Here is a 26046-nt window from a genome sequence, read left to right on the forward strand (position 1 = left end):
TGGCTTCAAACCTGGATTACATTAGAAACTAGATAATGTCTGGATATGATTAAATCATATTTTTCTAAATTACATGTTACTCTGTCATTCCATGCCCAATATTTGTCTAAGTATATATTTAGTTATTTAGTTAATCCGAATGTATAGAATTCTTTGTCCCTAAGACCTCTAGTTAGTCAGGGGTCAAAGCACCACATTTTTCTTATTTCACAGGACCACTGTAAAATAATAACTCATGAATAAGGCAGTGTGAAATCTATTTTTCCTTTCCATTATGAAACCCCATCTTATTACAGGAAATTGCTATGGATGAAATTATGCTAAAAAGGGTGTTTTAGGATTAAATAAATTGACCACATTGCTTTACTGTCTCCCAGAATTTGTTTTGCAAAGTACTGTCTTCTCTGACTATAAGCAGCAGAAATGACTCAGTGTGGGTAATTTAGTGGCTACATAATCATCAGATATTTCAGTTTCAATACTACTGCCCTAAGGTATCAAATACTTCAGTTTAAATGTCTATAACATTTGCAAAAAAAGTTTTTCTCCTATATCTAATACTTATTGGGTACGTAATAAATAACTATCTGAATAAGTACTAAGTATGTATGGATTAAAACATTAAAGAAAATTCCTCAGGACAAAAAGACAATTCAGATTTCCACCTCCCCTACCACAGTTGTCTCTTATTTCTGTTAGCTACTGATTTATTAAGCTTAATTAAATGTTATAATAGATTAATACATAATGAGTACTAATGAGTTCACCTAACTCGGTTAAAATATGTAAACACTTAAAACCTACAGAAATAATTTGGGAAAAACAGAGGCTGACACAGGGACTTATACTTGTGCAAAATCAAAAGAACTCTTAAGTGTACTTGTCCTATAAATTAAAATAGTGAAATTCCTTTTAATTCTTTGAGCAATTAATTTTTGACAATTTTTCTTTTAATTTAATAAATCAGAAAGGTGTTAGACAATGTCTGGTGCACTACATTTCCCAACTACTCAAGACTGATTATTTAGTGTCCTCTAATGCTGTGTAGGAGGGACATCCTATAGACAAGCTATTTCAATTCAAACCTGATGATTAACATTTTAGATATGATTTTATTTGCATTTCTACTCATAGCTACTATTATTTTATATCACTTAAAATTTGTTTTAAAGGATGTCCAATGTGTTTTTTATTATAAAGTGTGTGGGTAAGAGCCTTTCAGACTATTATGCACTCATGCGTACATGTGTGCTCACATACCCCAGAAATGAATAAATAGAACTTCTATTTTGGGTAGAAAAATGTTGTATGTACATACATATATAAATGTGTAAATATTGATACTATCTATAAATATCAATAAATCAATGAAGATTTGCAGGAAGATGTTCCTGGGTGTTTCACATTCTTTCTCATAGTCCAGGAGATTTTTTTCAGACAGTGAACTTAAAAAATCACACTCAAATATTAGTCTGAACAATAGACACAAATCACATAAATCTAATAATTCTTTGAACTACTGAATATTGTCAGTTTTTTTTTTTTTTTTTCATCAGTTGTCCCAGTCCATTCAGGATGCTAAAAGAGAATACTATAGGCTTGGTGACTTATAAAGAATAGAAATTTAAATCTCAGTTTGGAGACTGGGTGCTGCAGATACAGTGTCTACTGAGGGACCACTTCCTGGTTCTTTAAGCTTATTGTTTTTCTGTTCTTTTCTTTTTTTTTTTTGGACTGGAGATTGAACCCAGGGTTGCTATACCACTGAGTCATATCTCCAGTCCGTTTTATTTTTATCTTGAGACAGTTTCTGAGTCTGGTCTGGAATTTGTGATCCTCCTGCCTCAGCCTCCAGAATCACTGCGATCATAGGAATGTGCCACTGTGCCCAGCTTAAAACTGTTATTGTACATAAATTTAAAAGGGTACTAGAAATTGGTCATACTTGCTAATGAAAGGGTGCTCTGCCTCTGAATGTACTTCATAGTTCAACACAATTCTTCACAAGTTCCATCATACTATAATTTGTCCATTTCCTCTCCCATCAATATCTCCACTTTCTACTTTATTGCAGATGCTGCTCCTACGTAGGTCGGCGGGGAAATGGACCACAGGCAATCTCTATTGGGAAGAACTGTGATAAGTTTGGGATTGTTGTTCATGAACTGGGCCATGTGATCGGCTTTTGGCATGAGCACACTCGACCAGATCGAGACAACCATGTAACCATCATAAGGGAAAACATTCAGCCAGGTGAGAAATTTTAGGGTGTTAAAAATTATTATTTTCTGTAAATAATGTAAAATACTTTTTATGTGGCAGAATCAAAGTGTTATTTGATTAGAAATCACCCTTGGTGGTTTTATTTTTATTTTTTAAAAATATTTTGTTTTAGTTGTTGGTGGACACAATACCCTTATTTTATTTTTATGTGGTTCTGAGGATCAAACCCAGGGCCTCATGCATGCTAGGCAAGTACTCTACCACTGAGCCACAACCCCAGTCCTGGTTTTATCTTTTTAATTTCTTCTTAAAAACTGATCTCGTGTATTTTCTAGGCATTCTTTGTTTCTCAAGGTCTAGCTGTTTTCTTTCTAAACTTCTGAGCTTTTTCAAGAATGGGTGTGAGCTATTGAACTATAAACTAATGTTATTAAATGATTATTGTATTCAAACTTATTTGACTTATTTCTGTAATTTATGTTTTAGAGACTTAAAAAGAACCCAGGGTTTGCCATGATAGGCATTGCCACCACAGGAATCTGCGTTTATCATTTATAATTTCTGTAGAAAATTCCAGTGACATGAGTCATTTTCAGGATAATCTACATTTGAGATTTTTCTTTTAAACTTGACTATACTAAAGACAGACTCAATATTTTTAGTAGTGGAAATATGATTTATAACTAAATTCTAATTTTCTCTAAGAGTTGGTGTATAATAATTGCATCATTGTAAAACATTTTATTTATTTAACTTTCACATTCCCCAAGATCAGTAGTACATTTCAGTTGTTCCCCCACCCCCAGAAAAAAAATCTATTGTTTGGAAATTTCTTGTAAGGTAGTAAGCATTTTTAGCATAAGCAAAAATAAAAATGTGATCCCATTTCTTTGTTCATGGGCAATTTTAAATTATAAACATTTAAATCCATATCATTTTCTTTCTTTTTTATTGTAAACAAATGGGATACATGTTGTTTCTCTGTTTGTATATGGAGTCAAGGCATACAATTTGTGTAATCATAAATTTACATAGGGTAATATTGTTTGATTCATTCTGTTATTTTTCCCTTCCCCCCTACTCCTCCAACCCCTCTTTTCCCTCTATACAGTCCTTCCTTCCTCCATTCTTGCCCCCCTCACTAACCCTAACTCTAACCCTAACACTAACCCCTCCCACCCCCCATTATGTGTCATCATCCACTTATTAGCGATATCATTTGTCCTTTGGTTTTTTGAGATTGGCTTATCTCACTTAGCATGATATTCTCCAATTTCATCCATTTGCCTGCAAATGCCATAATTTTATCATTCTTTATGTCTAAGTAATATTCCATTGTGTGTGTGTGTGTGTGTGTGTGTGTGTGTGTGTGTGTGTATATATATATATATATATATATATCACAGTTTCTTTATCCATTCATCAACTGAAGGCCATCTAGATTGGTTCCACAATCTGGCTATTGTGAATTCAGCAGCTATGAACATTGATGTGGCTGTATCTCTGTAGTATGCTGATTTTTAAGTCCTTTGGGTATAGGCCAAGGAGTGGGATAGCTGGGTCAAATGGTGGTTCCATTCCAAGTTTTCTAAGGAATCTCCACACTGCTTTCCAGAGTGGCTGCACTAATTTGCAGCCCCACCAGCAATGTATGAGTGTACCTTTCTCCCTACATCCTCGCCAACACCTGTTGTTGCTCGTATTCTTGATAATCGCCATTCTAATTGGGGTGAGATGGAATCTTAGGGTGGTTTTGATTTGCATTTCTCTTATTACTAGAGATGTTGAGCATTTTTCCATATGTTTGTTGATTGCTTGTAGATCTTCTTCTGTGAAGTGTCTATTCATTTCCTTAGCCCATTTGTCGACTGGATTATTTGAATTCTTGGAGTAGAGTTTTTTGAGTTCTTTATAGATTCTGGAGATTAGTGCTCTATCTGAAGTATGATTGGCAAAGATATTCTCCCACTCTGTAGGCTCTTTCTTCGCATTGCTGATAGTTTCCTTTGCTGAGAGAAAGCTTTTTAGTTTGAATCTATCCCAGTGGTTGATTCTAGCTTTTATTTCTTGTGCTATGAGAGTCCTGTTAAGGAAGTCTGGTCCTAGACCAACAAGGTGAAGATTTGGACCTACTTTTTCTTCTATAATCTGCAGGGTCTCTGGTCTGATTCCGAGGTCCTTAATCCATTTTGAGTTTAGTTTCATGCATGGTGAGAGATATGGGTTTAGTTTCATTCTGTTACATATGGATTTCCAATTCTCCCAGCACCATTTGTTGAAGAGGCTATTTTTTCTCCATTGCATATTTTTGGCCCCTTTGTCTAGTATGAGAAAATTGTATTTATTTGGGTTTGTGTTCGTGTCCTGTATTCTGTACCATTGGTCTACCTTTCTATTTTGGTACCGATACCAGGCCGTTTTTGTTACTATTGCTTTGTAGTAGAGTTGAAGATCTGGTATTGCAATACCCCCTGTTTCACTCTTCATGCTAAGGATTGCTTTAGCTATTCTGGGTTTCTTATTCTTCCAGATGAATTTCATAATTGCTTGCTCTTTTTCTGTAAGGTACGTCTTTGGGGTTTTAATTGGAATTGCATTGAATCTGTATAGCACTTTAGGTAGTATGGCCATTTTGACAATATTAATTCTGCCTATCCAAGAACATGGAAGATCTTTCCATCTTCTAAGGTTTTCTTTAATTTCTTTCTTTAGTGTTCTGTAGGTCTCATTGTAGAGGTCTTTCACCTCTTTTGTGTGATTGATTCCCAAGTATTTTATTTTTTTCAATGCTATTGTGAATGGGGTAGTTTTCCTAATTTCTCTTTCTGAAGATTCATCACTTTTGTATAAAAATGCGTTGGATTTATGAGCATTGATCTTGTAACCTGCTACTTTACTAAATTCACTTATGAGTTCTAAGAGTTTTCTGGTGGAATTTGCAGGTTCCTCTAAATATATAATTATGTCATCAGTGAACAGAAATAGTTTGAGTTCTTCTTTTCCAATTCGTATCCCTTTAATTTCTTTGGTTTGTCTAATTGCTCTGGCTAGAGTCTCAAGGACGATATTGAATAGAAGTGGTGAAAGAGGGCATCCCTGCCTTGTTCAGGTTATTTCTTATCCTGGATTCTGGGTTCTGACATTATTGAGATTAAACTCAGGTTTGGACTCTGATCTTTTTACCATGAAAAGAGTTATTTGAGACTAAAAACTATTAGATATAATAACAATGAAAAAAAAAATTATCAAAGCCCTAGAAAAAGAAGAACAGACCAGCACCAAAAGTAGTAGAAGAAGGAAATAGTTAAACTCAGACCTGAAATCAACGAAATTGAAACAAAAGAAACAATACAAAAAATTGACAAAATAAACAGTTGATTCTTGGAAAAAATAAACAAAATTGATAAACCTTTAGCCACACTAACAAAGAGGAGAGAAAACTCAAATCACTAAAATTCAGAATGAACAAGGAAATATCACAACAGACACGAGTGAAATACAAAACATAATTAGAAGCTATTTTGAAAATCTATACTCCAACAAAATAGAAAATTTTGAAGACATCAACAGGTTTCTAGAGACATATGAATTGCCTAAACTGAACGAGGAGTTTAAATAGACCAATTTCAAGTAATGAAATAGAAGAAGTCATTAAAAGCCTACCAACAAAGAAAAGTCTGGGACCAGATGGGTTCTCAGCCGAGTTCTACAAAATCTTTAAAGAAGAGCTCATTCCAATACTTCTCAAAGTATTCCATAAAATAGAAGAGGAGGGAATCCTCCCAAACTCATTCTATGAAGCCAATATCACCCTGATACCTAAACCAGACAGAGACACATCGAGGAAAGAAAATTTCAGACCAATATCCTTAATGAACATCGATGCAAAAATTCTCAACAAAATTTTAGCAAATCGTATACAAAAACATATTAAAAAGATAGTGCACCACGATCAAGTGGGTTTTATCCCAGGGATGCAAGGTTGGTTCAACATCAGGAAATCAATAAATCAATAAATGTAATTCACCATATCAATAGACTTAAAGTCAAGAATCACATGATTATTTCAATAGATGCAGAAAAAGCATTTGATAAAATACAGCACCCTTTCATGCTCAAAACACTAGAAAAAATAGGGATAATGGGAACATTCCTTAACATTGTAAAGGCCATCTACGCTAAGCCCATGGCTAATATCATTCTAAATGGTGAAAAACTGAAAGAATTCCCCCCTAAAAACTGAAACAAGGCAGGGATGCCTTCTTTCACCACTTTTATTCAATATCGTCCTTGAAACTCTAGCCAGAGCAATTAGACAGACCAAAGAAATTAAAGGGATATGAATAGGAAAAGAAGAACTCAAACTATCTCTATTTGCTGATGATATGATTATATACTTAGAGGAACCAGGAAATTCCACCAGAAAACTTTTAGAACTCATAAGTGAATTCAGTAAAGTAGCGGGATATAAGATCAATGCACATAAATCTAATGCATTTTTATACATAAGTGATGAATCTTTGGAAAGAATAATTAGGAAAACTACCCCATTCACAATAGCCTCGAAAGAAATAAAATACTTGGGAATCAATCTCACAAAAGAGGTGAAAGACCTCTACAATGAGAACTACAGAACCCTAAAGAAGGAATTAAAGAAAACCTTAGAAGATGGAAAGCTCTCCCATGTTCTTGGATAGGAGGAAATCCATATCATTTTCTATAATTCACAGTTGCTTTCTTTATTTGCTCATTGTATATTTGGCACCAATTAATGCTGAGGCATTATTAGACATTGGAAAGTACTGTCATGAAAAACATAAAACTTTGTATTTATACAAATGATTGCAAGTGAGTGAGAAAAGTACCTGTCACCATGAGAATACTTCAGGGAACAAGGAAGATGTGACAAAAGTGCCTTGGCAAATCAAGAGAGATGTCACGCTAAAAACCTCAAATTTAGAAATGAAGTAGAAAGGGTCTAGGTAGACAGAAGAGTGGTCCAATGGCTAGGTGAGGCTGAACATGATCCTTTTCACCTGTTAAGGTGGCATGTTGAATTGTGGGTAGGATGTTAGTTAACAGCTACCTGGGAGGTTAGAGAATCTTCTCTGAATCTAGGAAATTCAGATTGTCTCCTTTAGCTACTGGGGAGTAAGTGAAGGGTTATAAACAGAGAAAGTTAACATTTTTAAAAGAGGAATTCTGTCAGCTGGAAGAAACACTAGGGGAAGATCAGCCTGAAGTCAGGGAAACCTATTAGAAACCAAAAAAAAGTAGTTTTTGAGAGGTGACTGTGTTCTCAATTAGGGTAGAAGAGGGAAAGAGTAAGAAAAGAGAGAGAGAGAGTCTCAAAAATGTTTTAAGAAGAACTTAAGGGAAAATGTTCCAAAGCTTTATCTTCAGATAAGAAGATGAATGGTGGTCCCATCAATTGGAAAAAAAAGAAACACTGGTGAAGGAGCTTGGTTTTGAGAAAGAGAAATAAAAATACTGATTCCATTCAACATATCCCTCAATTCAAAGACCCTTTGGATGATCTTCCTTTACTAGACAAGGGAAAGGTGAGTTTGGACTTCAGGATATATCTGGAGATAAATATTGTGTAGTGGATTCAACCGCCTAGGGAAAAACTGAAGGAGAAGAAGAAAGTTGAGCATAGAAAATGGAAAGCGACAAGATTTGAGCAAGGAGTAGAAGAGTGTCCATCAGAAGACCAAAGGTGTCCTCTAAGAGGTAAAGGAAAACAATCAGCAGAATGTGATGTTCCAGAAACCAAGTGAAGAAGAATGGTGAAGTGATCTGTAGAGTTGGAAATCAATGAGAAATAAAGAAAATTTATTCTCCCCCAAATAGAAGCCCAGGCCTGAGCCATCCATCAAGGTTCATCTTATGGTTTATACCACTGAGAGATAAACAAAGAGGAAACACTATTTCTGAAAATTAATTCAACTATCAAGCAAATGAGAAGTTTGCTGTTGACCATAGCTATTTTCTTTCATTTGCCAAATATTATGTGGAACCCCCTAAATACTCTTATAAACTATGTAACTTTCAAAAATGATTATTACCATTAAGTAGGTTTCTGATTCAATATAAGAATGTACCTAATACAAGGAAAAATGCATAAGTATTAGAAATAAATTGATTATGATGCCTTAATACCCAACATAGTGCTAGGAAAATTTTGACTGAATATTTTGGATTAAATATTCAGGTCAATGGAAAAAAAAATAGGTATTGCATGAGATTTCTCAAGTAATTAGAACTACTGTATCAGAACTATTCCAGTCTGAAAGCATTCACATTGGAGATTAGTTATCAACAAATTATGACTTTCCCTGACTCAGAGACATACAATCGAGTGTTTCTCAAGAGCTTTGAGAAACACAAATGCTGACTTTAAATTTACATGCAAAATAGGTGACTGTAATTAAAAGGTAAATTGGTATGAGGATCAAATTAATTGATATTAGAAGATACCTACAAGAAAGAAGCTACCACTTATTTTAATTAAGTGTGGTTTGTCCTTTTTCTATCACTGATTCTCCTCTTATTGCAATTTTCTTTTATTTAGACTATGTATGGCTATGTTCTTTTTAACTAGCAAAAAACTCTGTTTCATATATATATATATAATCAGTTATATGCATTGAAATGCATTTCTGAAGTTGGTTATGTTCCACTTTCAGAAAATTTATGAAACATTTTGCTTTAGTTAGAGAATCTCTTCCCATATTGTGCTCTAGATTAAAATCTTGTTAATGATCATAAAATCTGGTCCATAGCTTTTTGAAAATTTCCTCTAGAATGGGATATGCTATAATATACTGAAAATTCCTCATGAAGGCAAGAATTTTAATGAAAATTCGGGGTAATTTTTAGGAATGGTTGCTAACACACTTAGACATATCAGAAATTTGTGTAACAGGTATTTCACTACATAGGCTAGGTAATTAATTTAAAATTATTTATTGTGTAAATTCATTCAAAGATGGACTAAAAATACTTCAGCCTAGAAATTGGACTCTATGAATGCAAATTGGTTACTTAATCCTTAATGCTCAAATCAGTATCATTTCAGTATCACATGTAGGAGAGATGTTCTGTTTTGTGGTATCACTAGAGTTTTTTTTACTGCCTTTTGGAAAACTTTATATCAATGTAATATTTTTAGGTTTAATAGAAATGTGGCAGGGGAATAAAAACCTAGTTATTATAATAAGGGTATAATACTTCCATTCCCAGTCCCATGTGAATTTGGAATTCCAATAACTCACCTTTAAATAGATTGTTTCAAAGCTTATATATTACATAAACGACGTGACATGCATCATCCTTGACTGTTTTAATAGTGAAATGGAGTCATTGGAATGTAAACTCTCTTGGAAGAAATTCTTTGGTTTTGGAACTATTGATGTAGACCCACGTACTTAACTCTTGGGTTTTTTTTTTTTTTTTTTTTGGTGTTGTTGTTTATTTATTTATTTTTCCCAAATTTTAGGAAATAATATTGCCTAATAAGGTATAGGCAGGCAGTTGAAAATCTCTTTAAAGTGAAGATGTCCTGAAGTTAAGATAGCAGATGTGAAAAGAAAGAAAAAGAAAAAAAAAAAAGGTTCTGAAGCATATTATTCTTGATTCAAAACCTGTCAAAGTAGAAACTTCTTTTTCTCAAGGGAATCTTGTTCTATGTTAGAATGAAAGTGCATTTGTTATTGTTTTATCACTAACAATGAAGTCTTGTAGCTACAGCCTGCAGAGTTGTATTTATACTAATATTGCTTTTGTATCTTCCCACAGCGTTTCTTAGAAAGGATCTAAAGCAAATAGATAATTTTTGTGGGTCCTGGCAAATGTAGTCATGAGAAAAAAAGTGGGAAATGCATTAAATAAAAGCATAACTTTATAATCACTTGTACAGTACCCAGAAAAGCAGTATGAGTTTAAAGAAACAAATTTTATGAGGTGGTAACGAGTCGCACAAAAAACGAACCCGAAATATACTTCTGGTAGTTTCCTTTCTGCAGAAATTAACTCATTGTTCGAATCCAATAATGCTCTTTTCATATGATATCAGGGGGAAAATGATTTTTGCACACACCTGGGAATCAGTATGGAAATACAATCAGCAAGAAGATCAGTCATTTAGTAAAAAGCATATGCAGGTCTAGCAAGGGCCCTTAGGTTCTTTTTCTTTCAGTTAAAAGGCTTCTGTGATTTTGTTTATCCCTGATTCTTAGGTCAAGAGTACAACTTTCTGAAGATGGAGCCTGGAGAAGTGAACTCCCTCGGGGAAAGATACGACTTTGACAGTATCATGCACTATGCCAGGAACACCTTCTCAAGGTTGGAGTCTCAGGTTATACCTTTTGACTTTTAATCCCTTTCTCCATGTGGCCTCTCACAAGCTATGTTTGACATTAGAACCAGACCATCTTCAAATACTGCTGCTCTCCTGGCAGAAAAAAAGTAGAGAAATAATGGTTAACATTCATAGCTGACCGCAGGCTTTCATTGAAAAGACATGTTACATTTCCTGCCAAATGTATAAATGTGAAGTGATCATTAAAACAATTTAAAGAATTTTGCATTCATCAATTACAAAAGAAAGTGCAATTAAAACCATTACCGAACCAATTGGCTCATTAAATTGGCAAAGCATTGTTTAATGAAATTGAGGCATTCCTAAGTCAACAGGTTACTTTGTGTTGAGTTTAAATGTGACATTCTCCACGAATAGTGTTTTATAATATGGCTTTTCATTTTTAGTACTCAATACTCATTTTTAGTACTCAATACCACTTATGCTCAAAAACTGATATTGCTAGCTGGATTCTCAAAGAAGAGATTAAGAAGATATTTTACTTCCTCAAAGTTTAGAATTATAGTTCACCAATTGCTAATCTTAAATTTATTTCATTAATAACTGAATGCTGTGTTTAAAGATGTAATACATTTGGGTTTTGCTCTACTTTACTCTAAAGGTGATGTCATCAAGCAAATAGTTCCCAGGTAAGGTTCTGGAACAATTTAAGCACTGACTTCCTTTATCCCTTTTTCCCATTGACACCAATTTTACACTAACCTGCCCATTTCCACTCATTCTTCTTGCCCACTTATGTTCATGTTACAGTTCATCATCATTTATTTTTAAAGGTCAGATCAGGAAAAAGAGAAAAAATTCAAATGTATTCCTGTGTTTTAAAAACAAATTTCTTGGTAAAAAAGTAGAGTACAATGTGTTAATAAATCCTTAATACATGAACACATTTTAAAATTATCTTTAACCAGGCAAGGTGGTGCACACCTGTAATCCCAGCAGGTCGAGAGACTGAGGCAGAAGTATCATGAGTTCAAAGCCAACCTCAGGAACTTAGTGAGACCCTGCCTCTAAATAAAATATAAAAAATGACTAGGAATGTGGCTCAGTGGTTAAGCACCTCTGGTTTCAATCCCAGTACCAAAAGAAGAAAAGAAAATTATCTTTAAAAAAATGTCTGAATGCCAAAAATTTGAGTGTTGACTGTATTTAAAAATCATTTCCTTCTGAAGATACATAATATGTATACTTGTTCATATGTAATAACTATCCAAATACTTACTGTTCCTGGATTTGAATTTAAGTTTTGGTAGAAATGTACCCAGACATTTGGCCTGAAATTAACCCTAAAATTTTATTTTTAGGTCAATTCTTGAAATTAAGTTTTCCATGAAAATATATAAGAAGGTGATAGTTGCATCCCACTTCATCTAAGATGCCTTTCTTATACTGTTGAATTAGATTATTTAGAATATACCCGGGTTTTAATGCTTTGGAGAAGAGGAGGTGCTGGAAAGTGATGAAAAAATTTATTTTCTCTGTCCTTCCTAGATGATGAATCTTTACCAAGGATTGGCACATGAATATTCTCTTAGTCGGTACTATTTTCACATTACATTGCATTTTCTCTCCAAACTACTCTGTTCTTGCAGCGTGCTGTCCATCTCCCCCCACCCACCTGTGCATCATGTGCCAACCGGCTTTGATTGATGATTCTGTTTCAGAACTATTCATTTTTTATAAGTAAATTTATTTTCCTATGTGGCAAGAGACTGTATCTACCTGTTAGGAGGATAGACCCTATTCATATTATTTTACTTTTTTGACTCTATCAAGAGAATGTTTATTAGCATATTTAAATGAATGATTTCAGAAACGAAAATTTTGTTACAGGATTTTAGTTTCACCTTCCAAAAATATCTGAAGTTTCTTCCTTGTGTAAAAAATTGCAATGAAAAGTTACCATTTCATTCATTTTTAAAATGTACAGCTAAATAGTGTTAAATATATTTACACTGTTGTGAAACAGATCGGCAGTTCTTTTGCACCTTACAAAACTAAACTCTATATCCATTAAACACCAACTTCCCTTTCTCCTTCGTTCTAGTACCTAGAGACCATCGTTTTACTTTTGGTTTCTATGACTTTGACTACTTTAGTAACCTTCTATGATTATAATCATTCAGTATTTTTTCTGTTTTGTCAGGCTTATTTTACTTAGTATTATTTCCTCAGGATTTGTCCATGCTATAGCATATGATAGGATTTTCTTCTGCAACATTAAAGAATAACTTCCATTGTATGGACGTATAATATTTTGTTTATCCCTTCATCCATCAAGGGACTTTATGGTTGTATAGTAGTGCGATGAACATAGATAGGCAAATATCTTTCAGTTATACAATTCTTTTGGGTATCTACCTAGAAATGGGTTTGCTGCATCATATGTTGATTCTATATTAAATTTTTTGAGGAAACTCCATTTTCTTTTCCATAGTGGTTGTACTATTTACACTCTCAGCAAGAGAGCACAAGGGTACCAATTGCTCCACATATTTAACAACATTTTTTATTTTCTATGTCTTGATGTGAAGTGATAGCTCACTGTGGTTTTGATTATACTTTTCTGATGATCAGAGAGCATCTCTGCATGGTCATTTGAACATATTCTTGGTGACCACTTGTATAGCATCTTTGGAAAAATGTTATTGAAGACCTTTACTCATTTTTTAATCTGATTGTTTGTTGTTGAGTTGCAGGAGTTCTTTATATATTCTAGCTATTAACCATTTACCAGAATATGATTTTCAAATACCAGCTTCCATTCTGTAGGCTATCTTTATGTTTGAGGTAATCCTATTGTTTATTTTTAATTTTATTGTCTATGCTTTTAATTCCAGGTCAAATAAATCATGGCCATATCCAATGTCAGAAAGTTTTCCCCTATGTTTTCTTCTGGAGGTTTTATAGATTTAGGCTTTTTGTTTATGTTCTTAATCCATTTTGAGTTAAATATTCAAAATGGTATGAGATAGGGATTCAACTTCACTGTTTTGCTTGTGGATATTCAGTTTTGCAGTACCATCTGTAAAAGCTACTTCCTTGTACCTAATGCATCTTGGCACCCTTGTTAAAGATAATTTGACTGTATATATGAAGTTTCTTTCTGGTGTCACTATGTTATTTCATTGGTCTGTAGTCTGCAATTAATGCCAGTACCACAAGATTTGGTTGCTGTAGTTGTATAACATGTTTTGAAATCATTCCTCAAAGGTTTAAGTGTGAGTTCTTCAAGTGTATTCCTCCTTGTCAAAATTATTTTAGCTTTTCATTATCCCTTGAGATTATAAATAATTTCTAGGGTGATTTTAAAAAATTCTGTAACAAGTGTCTGGGATTTTGATAGGGATTGTATTGTATCTGTAGACTATTTGGGTAATATTAATATCTTAATGATCTTTAGATACATGAACAAAGAATCTTTCTATATTTTGTCTTCTTTAATTTCTTTCAACATTTTTGTTGTAGTTTTCATTGTACAAGTCTTTCAATTCTTTGGTTAGTTTTATTTATCAGCCATTTTTTATTTTTTCAATGCTTACAAGTAGAACTTTTCCCCGTAATTTCCTTTTTGGATTGCTCTGTGTTACTCCATAGAAATGATTTTTGTATATTGATTTTGTATCTTTATGTTTCTGAAATCATTTATTTTCTAATGGTTTTTTTGCAGCGTATTTATGGTTTTATACATATAAGAACATAGCTTCTGTAAACAATTTTTTACTTTCCAATTTGAATGCATGCTATTTATTTTTCTTCCTCCCTCCTCTTCCTCTCTTTCCTTTCTTCCTTCCTTCCTTTCTTTCATCTTTCCTTCCTTCTTCATTCTTACCTCTCCATGCCCCTCTTTCTCACTTTCTTCCTCTTTCTTTCTCTGCTAAGACTTCTAATATTATATTGAACAGATGTGGTAGCAATAGGTATTCTTGCCTTGTTCCTGATCTAAGAGGAAAAGATATGAAATTAACTATGGGGTTTTCTCATGTGGCTTGTATTATGCTGAGATAATTTCCTTTTATTTTTAGTTAGTTGAGTGTTTGTCATGAAAAGAATCTTGTCATGATAAACACTTTGCCCTGTAGAACCTCGTCAAATGCTTTTTTGTTGTTTTTATTTATATTCATTGAGACAATCATAGTTTTTGTTCTTCGTTCTGAAAATGTTAAGTATATGGAGTTTTGTAATTTCTTCTATTCAGAACTCTTATAGATTCTGAAGAGAGTCTATGAAGGTTTCAGTTGTTTCTATGAATGTAGCTCAATAGCAGATCTGGGAGAAATAGGGCTAGATCTACGAGATTTTAATGTCCATGGATATTTTGTAATGTAGATATTTGCACACTGGAAAATTCCCATTTTTAACTAAAAAAAAAGAGTTGTAAAATTTTTTAAAAATTACGTAAAAACCTGGCTATTTTTCTGTTTAAATGTAGCTAAAGTAAATGAAGAATGGAGCTCAATTAGTAAATCCCGAGTCAGATCTGACTCAGGCCTATTGATAGGGTCTCACTGAGAAGATCCACTAAGAGTCTGTCTTGCTTAATGGTCAGGATGTAGGGAAGAGAATTGTAAACTTCTTGATGACAAAGAAAGAAGAAAAGAATAAGTCACTTAACCCCTTTTGGAACAGAAGGTTGATTACTTCTTTAGGCAGAATTAGTCAAAATTCATCATTCTGTTGTCTGAGATCGAATATTTTCACTCCAGAATGTCATTGACCTTTTAAAATGGAATCTTGAAAGCTGGAAAAAATAACAAAAGTTTTCAAAGATTATAAATTTATTTTTGGAATAGAAAATAGTGACATCAGTACGGAAGTACTGCATAAATTGTAACACTTCATTAATTTAGATTTACCTTAATGTACCTGTTGATCATGAAACATTATTGAGAAATAGCTTTTCTCAATGTTACCTGATAATTGAGTCTTCCATTTCAATTGCCTTGTCCTAGCTGGGGGAGATTCTTATAAATATGCGCAAGCTCTCACTTTTAATGATCAGTTCCCATAAATCATTAATCTTCACCCACATCTCAAGTGGTGTACACACAGGGTTTTATAGATGCTTGGATCTGGTTTTAAAGAGTTCTAGTCTTCTTATTTGAGTTATTCAGGTAAAATCTAATGATCATCACTCTTTCCCCTATTAAAAGCTTGATAAGTGGTCATAAATTACTCAGAGATCATGTTACTTTTCTGTTTATCAACTTCCTACAATTTACTGTAGATTAACAGTTGTCTTCAGGGTAAGAGTTAAATTCTCTGGCTGGTGCTCAAACTTTCATGATCCTCTCATCTCTGATCTATTGAATTTCTTGCTCTTTCTTTTGGGGAACACTCTACTCTCAGTTACACATACAGCTCTGACCTTCACTTCTTTGGGTTTAGTTAAAATGTCAAATCCCAAGTAAGTTCTTTTTAATCACTCTACTAAAAAGCCAGCTATCATAACTGCACCATCAATATCCATCAATTCACCTTTATTTTTCTCCATAGCATCCATCACTACCTTGGTTATCAATATCTTGTTTAAAGCCTTTCTCCCCACATTAGACTGTTAGTATCATGAAGATATGAGGTAGACCTACAACAGTGCTTAGTAAATATCTCCTAATGGGAGAATTCAATAGATCTGAAAATGTTGTTCTGTTAAATTTCAGTTTAAAGGAATGTCCTGTGGTTTATCTCAATTTAAGATGTTCTTGTATGATTTTATTTCTTAACATAAAAATAATTTTATATACAGTTTCTTTACCTTTTTTTTTTTTAATCCACATACATAGACTCTATACTTCTCAACTCTTTGGAATAGTCTTTCAGTCCATTTTAACTTTTAAGTTAATACTTCATTTCAAGTTATAAATATTTGATATACTTTGCAAAATTAGAATACATGTTTAATGTAGTGCAGTCAGAATATTAAATTATGCATATTAAGAAAAATAGCAATTCTCCTACCACAACCTTGAGTTCAAAACAATTTAGTATCTATAATTTAGTTTTATTAGGGCATTGATTAAGCTATGTTTGGCTATTTATTTCATAGTGAACAAATTTTAAATTATATATATGTGTGTGTATATATATATACATATATATATATATGGAAAATTATAATAATTTTGCTTTGCATAAACATCTAAGTTTTCACACTCTGTTTTTCCTGGTTCTTATACTATTATAATACAGGACTTCTCATAATACTTTGATTGAATTAGTAGTTTAAAAATAAATTAACTTTTCATTTAACTCTTACAATTTCAGTAGCCTCAAAATTATTTATTGGAGGTTGCTGTTTTTCTTATTTAATAAGGAAGAATTGTTTTACAACCTGGTAATCTAAGGGTTCTTGGATCTGTAAGGGAGACCCAAATAAAAGCCATGGTGTACTTTGTGGGAGATGAAAAAGTATTTCATATTATTACAAACATACAACGTACATTTCTGAGTAAAAAGTGAATGTTGTCATTGAACGTGAGACACACACATTTAACATGCACCTTTTTTATTTTTCCTACTTTGATGAAAGTATTTTGAAAGCCTCACACTGCATAAAGCTTGAACTGGCATATTTCCTCTGTGATTAAAATGAGTTTGAAGGGAAAAAAAAATACAGCCTGATGTTTGTTAGGAGTTTTAATTTGGTGACGTAGGTGTGGTTTGCTTCTGTCTTTTTCCAGGGGGATGTTCCTGGATACCATTCTCCCCAACCGTGATGATAATGGAATACGTCCAGCAATTGGTCAGCGAACCCGGTTAAGCAAAGGAGATATCGCACAGGCAAGAAAGCTGTATAGATGTCCAGGTATTGCACAAAACAAACACAGAGGCATGCCTGGGCTTGACTGTGCTCTTCCAGATTCATAAGGCAGAACTTAATTCTTGTTCTTCTCTGTGCTGGCAAATGATGTGATAGAGTTCAAAGTCAGTGATCGTAAAATGAGGCAGAACAGAACTCTGGAATATTTATTGCTATAAATAGAAACAGGTTGCTAGAAATCAGGTGTCAAACACAGCGCAGGTGTATTTTTATTTCTTTTAGCTTAAAAGAGTAAAAGAGTGGAATAGAATTATTTTCAGATCACTATTAAGTAGTTTCATGATTTCATAGTAAAGTTCTATTTCCTTGCTCATAGAAAAAGATTATCTTTTCAGAATCAGATTCTGCATGATCTTTCCTTCCAAGGAGCATTATTGATGGTATATAAACTAAAGTTTTATCAGTAGAAATTTATAATTTTGTTGCCAAAAAATAATTTCTGAGCATGTTACTGAGTAAGGTATGTAAAATACTAGCTAGGAAGTTAATAATTCAGTGTGGGTGATGGCATTATTTTATTGATTCAGCACACCAGATTTTGTTGATATTTCTGCTAAAAATTTTCCTCTCCATTCAAATCAGATTTACTAGGGAACATTGTGAAAAACTATTTTTTCCCAATTTTATTTTTATTAGTTTTTTTTTAAATTTAGATTCAGTAAGTTTTCAGAGTGAAGTTGAGATTTTTGAAATTTCAGTAAGTACTTAAAATCTTTGTTATCTTAATGATTTGATATTGAAAACTTCAAAATGTTTTCTTCTTTTCAATTTTTTAAACTTTATGCATTTAAGTATCCATTAAAAATACATGATATTATTTTATGTGTTTTAGACCTTATATAAGCGATACATGATGTTCTCAACTTTAAAATTCAGTTTTATGTTTTTATGGTAACTGTATTTATATTATAGATTTACAAAGTGTTTTCTTTTGTACATAAACATACCTATATCATATCTACAGATATCTCTACTTCATGTTCATTAATTCATTTACTTCATATTTAAGTTGAATTCATATTTGAATAAATGCCTTTTAAGATGTTTATGTAGATATGTAAAATGCACACATCTGTGTGGTATTTTTTTTTTTTTTTTTTTTTTTTACTACAGTTTCTCATAGGTAAGATAAATTTATGAGACAGTCACCACTTTGAAGAAGGCTGTGGGTGATCCTTCACTAATTTCTAGCAACATTGCATATGTTATGCTTTTGTACTTTTTAAAAGAGAAAGATGTTGTGATTAGTAGTAACTACATAAATGAACCCTTTGCAAATAAACTAATTTGATTCTCTTTAAATATATGTATATTATATACACATATAATATAAATATAATATAAAAAGCACTCTGAGATGCATTTGCACATTGACTTAGAAAGTCATTGGGAATCAAAAAATTGAACTTATGATACCATAATCTAATTTTCAGCCTGTAGATCTTCATATTTCAGTTATTAACAGAACTACCACTAGAAGTATAGTTTTCCCTTGAGATTTTAATTGTGTAAAATACATAAATGGGCCATAATTAACATACACATTGATTTGTTTAATACAGTATATCCATACTTATGAAGCACTATGATCTGTGGGAAAGACAGTTTATATTTCTAAGACAGTATGTAAAGCAAGTTGCAATATTACAGCTTATGAATTACACGAAACAAGGGAGAACTAAAAGATAGATATTAAACTGCATGCTCCTTTGCCTTAATTTTACCCTTCTATTAGAAATTGCTCATCAGTAGAAATCATAAAATATATTTGGCTACTTTTCTTGCCCAATATTATTTCTCATCAGTTTATACTCAAAGCTCTTGTAGAAGTACATTTTATAAAGCTATTTCTTTTAGAATTTAATCTTGAAAGGAACACTGATCTGGAAAAGTATAGCACTAGATATACATGGTTGTGGCTTTTAGGGTCTGTGATAAGCGGAAAACGGAGTCCAAGAGGGCAAATTTCTCATAAGCTGCCTGCAAATACTGTTGCACCTTCTTAAATAATATAGAGAATGGTTTAAAATTTTTGTCAGATGATGAAAAGTATATATTTTTAATTTTCTTAAAATATTAATGGTTACTTTTATGGGACTCTATAGGTGGTATAAACCATGTAATTCATTATTATATTTATCTATTTATATATGCTCAAAGTATAAATTAAATGGATGTATGGAACCTCAGTTGTATTGTCAATACATGCTCATCTCAAAAAAGCTCAAAATAAGACTAAAGCTAGATTTTTAAGGTGATGCCCTGAAGGTAAGTTATAGTTTAGAAATGCTTTCATTGGAATTTCTTCCTCTTAGTTCTAAAGACAGGCAAGAAAGTCTTCTTGTGAATTACTGTGTAAAGAAAGAACACGGTCCCTTACAGCACTGGCACTGCTGTAAGAGACATCACCCCTTGCTGGATCACATGGTCCCAGAAGGGGCAAGGGAAGGGAAGGTGGAGAGGTTCACCATTGGAACAGGAGAGATTTCTGGACTCTGTTGTCAGAAGGCCAGTTCTGTGTCCTGGTGACTTCCAAGCCTTTCAAGCAGTAAGGAATCTCAAAGGACACCCACCAAAACTACTTGCCTGCTTGTAGTGCTTTGTATCCTATATACAAACATTAGGATAAGAAACATCCACATGTGGGTAAAGAATAGGTCATTGTTAAACTCTTCTTCCCTTGATCCCAACAAAGCAGTTTGCTTATATAGGTGATCCTTTCTGGGGTATATGAGTCATAGCATGTCTGCTCTTCATCAATGATTAATTTGTCCTCTTATTCTCTTTCTCTGGGACCTCTTTTTTTTTCCCTTCCAATTCTCATTTTCTAGCAGTATTCTCTAATTTGCTTTAATCTTTACATTACTTTCCTTTTTATTTTTTAAAAGTCTTACTCTTCTCCCCTACCTCACTGGTATTAATCAGCATTTTCTCTTCATTCAGTTTTTTTTCTGTAATCCTATGACTTTTTGCTTGTCAATACTTGATAGTTTGACCAACTGTAAACCATAATATTTCTCCATAGTTAGTTTGTCAAGTGTGTTAGCCAGTTTTCCATTACTTCAACAAATGCTTGAGGTGACTAATTTATAAAGAGAAAAGGTTTATTTTTGGCTTATAGTTTTAAAGTTTCCAGTATATTATCTATTGACCCCATAGGTTTTGGACCTTGGTGAGGCAGCACACCATGGTAACCATGTGTGGTGGAACAGAGCTGCCCACCTCATGACCCGGAAGTGAGGAACAAAAAGAGGAAAAGACTCTAGTCCCACTATCACTTTCAAAGGCACACCTTTGATGACCTGAAGACCTTCCACTAAGCCTCATCTCTTAAAGACCCCACTCTTCTCAAATAGTACCATGTTAGGACCTTTGCAAAACCCTTAAGATCCAAACTGTAGCATCAAGCAGCATAATAAAATTAAGAAAAACATAAAGTAAATTTGTATCTAACAATAAGCTTTTGAAGATTAGGATCCTCTTGTAACATCAAAGTATATGTATATTCACACATTAACACACATAACCCATGTTCACACACTTACTTTTAATATGCAAACAATACATGTACAGAATGCCCATATCAGTGGATGTACATTAATGTGGAGGTGGAAGGGATGGAAGGCCAGTTTCGACACGCATGGGCTTTGATTACAAGGAATTTTCAAGTGTTTTGGCACGTCTTTTATTTATCTGTAAAGTTGATGAAAGGTGTCTATTTTTTTGTTATCTGCACAATAGTTGTTTATGTACTGTCATTATGATTCTCCAAGAATTCAGATAGAAAACTCTTCTATCATCGCTTCTAGAGGTGTGGCTTTTGGGTAAAATACGTCACCAACACTAAAAAAAAATTCACTTAGTCATTTTTCTGTATTTATTCATGAATGTAACTGTTCATCTACTAGCAAACCTTCCCTTTTCGGTGGAATGGTAACGCAGGACCCTCAGTAGCCCACGTCAGACAGTGGGAGTCATTCTCACGTCATTCCCCGTCTGCCTCTCTTCCCATGCCTCCTCATTGTCCACCCTTTTGCTTCCATCCTCTTAGAATTTCAAATTCCTATGGTGAATATTTCGGGTACCATCCACTCTTGCCTGATTGCTGACATGCCTCCTGTTTATCTCTTGTCTTCACTCATACGTACTTCCAGTTTTCTGGCCATACTGCTGTCCAAGTGACATTTCAAAATGCAAATCTTTTCCCATGGACCTTCAGAATAAAGGTTAATTTCCTTCTCAGGATGCCTCTTTCAAAACTTGTCCCCCGTCTCTTCCCTTACCCTCACATCTGGATACTAATTTCCCTAGAACTTAGTTTCTCGCCCTTCCTTCCTTCAGTTGTAATCATGGTATCCTTTACTTTTGGTCTCTTCTGTCAGATGGAACACCCATAACTGCCACCTGTTGAAATCCTTCTACTTAAAAATGCCCTGGTCTTTCAGGACTCCTTGTCTATTGAATCCTTGTCTTTATATCTTACTCTTCTGATTGTCAGTTGACTTGTCATTTGACTGTAAGCTCCTTGAAGATCAGAGTTGGGTTTTTCTTCCTGGTATCTGAAATCTGATATAAGTTAGGAGCTCAAAAGACTTGAAAGAATGAACAAACCAGCTTTACTGTGATGGGCACTGCACTGGATGTTACAGACATGGAAGGAAACGGAATTTATAAACAGATAGCAAGGAAGGGGAACTCATGAGGAGGGCGGGAGAGCTCAGTGAGGAAGTCAATCTCTTCCATAAAGATGCTAGAGTGGAGTTAGGAGTAGCTGAGCTGGTGTGTATTGGCTGAGAAAGCCTTCCAGGAGCTGGTATCTGTGCTCTGACTTACAGCATGTTTTAGGCTTGACTGTGCAGTTGCTACAAAAATATATTTTAAAATCTTTCAACAATTTATATCACTATAATTGCTCAGGTAATCACTTAGGATTCTTTTTTTTTCTACTTCCTGTTATGAAAATCATTTTGAACCAAAATTTTATTTATAATGTCTTAAAAATTTTAAGGAGCCATGAATTTATGAATAATTTAAAAACATTAAGCATACTACAAAGTTGATTAGACCTTTTTTATTACTTCCTTTAAACTAAAATTTATCATTTTTAGATTTTGATTAAATTCAAATATTTTGCAGTTATCTATGTTTTCATTAGCTTTAGTAAAATACAGAATATGGAGAAGAAGAAAATTTAATATTTGGTATTTGTTGAATGCTATGGACATTCGACAGTAAATATATTTGTAGATGGATGTGCTTTCCTTTGTAAGTTTGATCATGTTACTAAAAGGAGGAGAATGTGTAATTATTCCTCAATAATACACAATCTAAATGATACTTATACCATAATTTTCTGTGCTAGAAGAAGGAAGATATGTATGCATTATTTAATTGAAAAGTGAGGTGAGTCATATGATAAAGACTTTTATGTTTAACTTTCAAATTGTGTTTTAAAGTAATTTTGATCTAGAATATTCATCTTAATAATTTGCCTTAGAATACTCATCATAATAATTTGCCTCTTTATATTTTTTAATGCTTTCATTTTCCCAAATTTTACTCAGGAAATAGTTGTAGTTTAAAGACACACTCTTTCCCTACAGTCCTAGTCTTTCTGCCTGTGGGAGGAGTATTTAAGTGTTAAGATGACTCAGGGCATTGTAACATTTAATTTAACCCCTACAAAACAACCTTATGAAGTCTGTGTTAACAAAATAGGTGGAAGAGAAAACTGGAACTAAGGCTATTGAGCTTAAATGTGTGATGATGTAATTAGGAAGTGACAGTGTCAATACTTATATTTGTCTTTTCATCCACATACCTTGTCATCAATGTGCAGACTAAATGATTGAATTGAATGGTGCCACTTTTCCTTTGTTAATTTTTAAAATTATTTGAATAGTAAAGATTTTTTTGATAACAGCATAAATCAACTAATGACTGAAACATAATGTGTAGTAGGGGCTCTTTAACCTGGGACAATCTCATTTATTGAATAATGTTTGGAAAGGACTATCAAAACTTTAATAATAGATATTAGTACTTGTTGAATTATAAACAGACACTATGTCATAGACATTTAATTTTAAAATTGTATGTTATGTTTTGTTTTGTTTTTTTTAAATTTTTATTTGTTCTAATTAGTTATACATGACAGTAGAATACATTTATGCATTTTGATAAATGTATTAAATCTTTTAAATCAGAGCAGTACTGTGTAAATTTGTGCATTACATGTATGATTCTATATGTATAGATTATAAACATATACATATGTAGATTACAAACATACACAGATATATAAAATTATTTTAATTTCACTTTAGGAAATCAAGTCTGAGAATTCTCTGTGGCTTAAAAGACTTTAAATCAATACAGAATTTACTTTTAAACTGCTGAGAATTTTAAGTTTTTCACTGAAACACTCAACTCCCAAATTAAGTAGCACCTAGCTGATCCACTTGGAAATACATTATTTATTTTAATAAAATCTTAACACATTTTCATTTTTCCAAAGTCATCTTATATTGTGGCAATTGTCAAGTGCCCTAGATGATTCATAGAACAGTGTTAAATTATGTATTTTATGTATTTTTGACCTTGAGCATTTTAATTTTGTGCTAAAGTTCCTTTTATCTGCCTGGTTCAACAAAATAAACATTGCTTACTGCTACTTTAAATTTATTTTTTTATACAAACATAATATCTCTTTTCTGAATATTATAACAGACTATTTTTATAGCCCTGTTTTATGTTTTCAGAGTCATTATCTTTCTTTGTTTAACATAAGATTTCCAGAACCATTTATAATTTATTGAGGATTTGATGAGATAGGAGTTCACCTGATGATAGCTCTGACTCTGTAATATGGTAATATCTCAGTTTTGATTTCAGTCTCCTTCAGAAGGAAGGAACTATTATTTAAGATTATTGAGTGAAGGTCATAAAGATGACTGGCTGTACCAGAGAGATCATTCTTGAATTAGGAATCCTTAAAACAGCCTAGGTCGTGCACTTTATACCATGTCTTTGAAAACCAGTTGGAAAACCCACAATAAAGTTGTGCTGATCATCAACCACCTAATATAGGTCTTGATTATGTGTAGTTGATTATTTTTTATTTCCAATGACTGATAATTATTTTCAAAGGATAAGACAAGCTTAATAGAAGAAGATATAAATTGATTTTGTAGTAATTTTCTACTTAAGATAAACAGAAAGACATAGTAAAGTGTTTAGATATTTTGGAAAATTTAAATTTTCCATGATATTTTTACTTTTCCAATTTTTTCTTATTTTGAAACATTGTACTTGACATTTTCATATCACCTTTATTGAATATTTATTACTTATCCCTTATGACTTTTTCAACCTTGAATGGTATTTACTGTTAACCTCTATTCACTCAAATATATAAATAGACTGTTCCAAGTGGTCCCAAAGCAGCATCAATTTGGTATCCACTGGCCTGACCCTGAATTTGGATGTCCTTTAAGTTGGCTACTGGCTTCTTGAGAAAGAATGAGAAAATGTCCTATGAGGAAGAACTTTAAAAATGCCAAGTTATTTATTTATAATCTTGTTCTATGATAACTCTAGTGATGAGATTAAGTATACCAAAATTCTGGTAAGAGATATATAAAAAGAACTTTACTTAGGAAAAGTCTTATAGGATGTAAATACATACTCTTGTCTGAGACATTGTTAGTGATATTTACATCCTTCATAAAAATTAAAGAATAATCTTATGTATTCTTTTCTTTCAGCATGTGGAGAGACCCTCCAAGAATCCAATGGCAACCTCTCCTCTCCAGGATTTCCAAATGGCTACCCTTCTTATACACACTGTATCTGGAGAGTTTCTGTGACCCCAGGAGAGAAGGTAGTTCTATTTAGTCTCATATAACTGAAAAGGTTCATCATTTTTCAAACATAATTTGTTTTATCTTTTATTATTCTTTCATTCTTCAAATATTCAGAAAAGTAATAATGGGTATTACTCAAACTCTGGAAATTTTTGGAAGATATAATTTAAAAATTTATAAATGCTATAACTGGGTTGATGTAATAAAATCATATTATCAGATGCAATGAAGTTCAAAATCAGCATTAGAAAGATAACTATGAAAATATTAAATTAAGAAATAAACACCTAAATGTTTAATTAAGGCAATTATAATAAAACTTAGAAACTATTTTCAACCATTATGAAACTAATATACTGAATATGAAGCCTGTAACATGCAACTAAAGCAGTACTTTGAAGAAAATTCACAGACTTAAATGCTTACATAAGAAAATAATAAGACGCAAAACCAATAAGCAAGCTTTCCATATAAAAGGCCTAAAAAACAAAGCAATAAAATAAAAGAAAGATATTAAGGAGGGAAATAATAAAAGATAAAGCTATTGACATGAAAATAAAATGATAGAAAATATGAACAAAGTTGCTTGATTGAATAGATTTTGAAAACAGGGAAATAAATGACAAGAGGTAAAGAAAGAATTAGAGAAAGCACAATTATTTAATATTTGGAGAGCAAACATGGGACAATAGATACTTTAGACAACAAAATGAAAATTAAAATATTTTGAACATTATGCATATAACTTAAAAGTTGTT

The 26046-nt window shown here is 32.7% G+C and overlaps 1 protein-coding gene across 7 annotated transcripts in view; it reads left to right on the plus strand.

The window, feature by feature from the left end:
• The window catches only part of TLL1 (tolloid like 1), a 205825-nt gene that overhangs the window by 112790 nt on the left and 66989 nt on the right, over positions 1-26046 (plus strand). For all 7 annotated transcript variants that reach the window (XM_079143351.1, XM_079143345.1, XM_079143346.1 and 4 more), the window contains 4 exons: positions 2075-2253; positions 10464-10569; positions 17284-17408; positions 25190-25305. In XM_079143351.1, the coding sequence (XP_078999477.1) occupies positions 2075-2253; positions 10464-10569; positions 17284-17408; positions 25190-25305 (526 nt within the window). The remainder of the gene's footprint in view (positions 1-2074; positions 2254-10463; positions 10570-17283; positions 17409-25189; positions 25306-26046) is intronic.

Source organism: Sciurus vulgaris (genome assembly GCF_902686455.1).
Source record: "Sciurus vulgaris genome assembly, chromosome: 5".
Classification (NCBI taxonomy): Eukaryota; Metazoa; Chordata; class Mammalia; order Rodentia; family Sciuridae; genus Sciurus; species Sciurus vulgaris.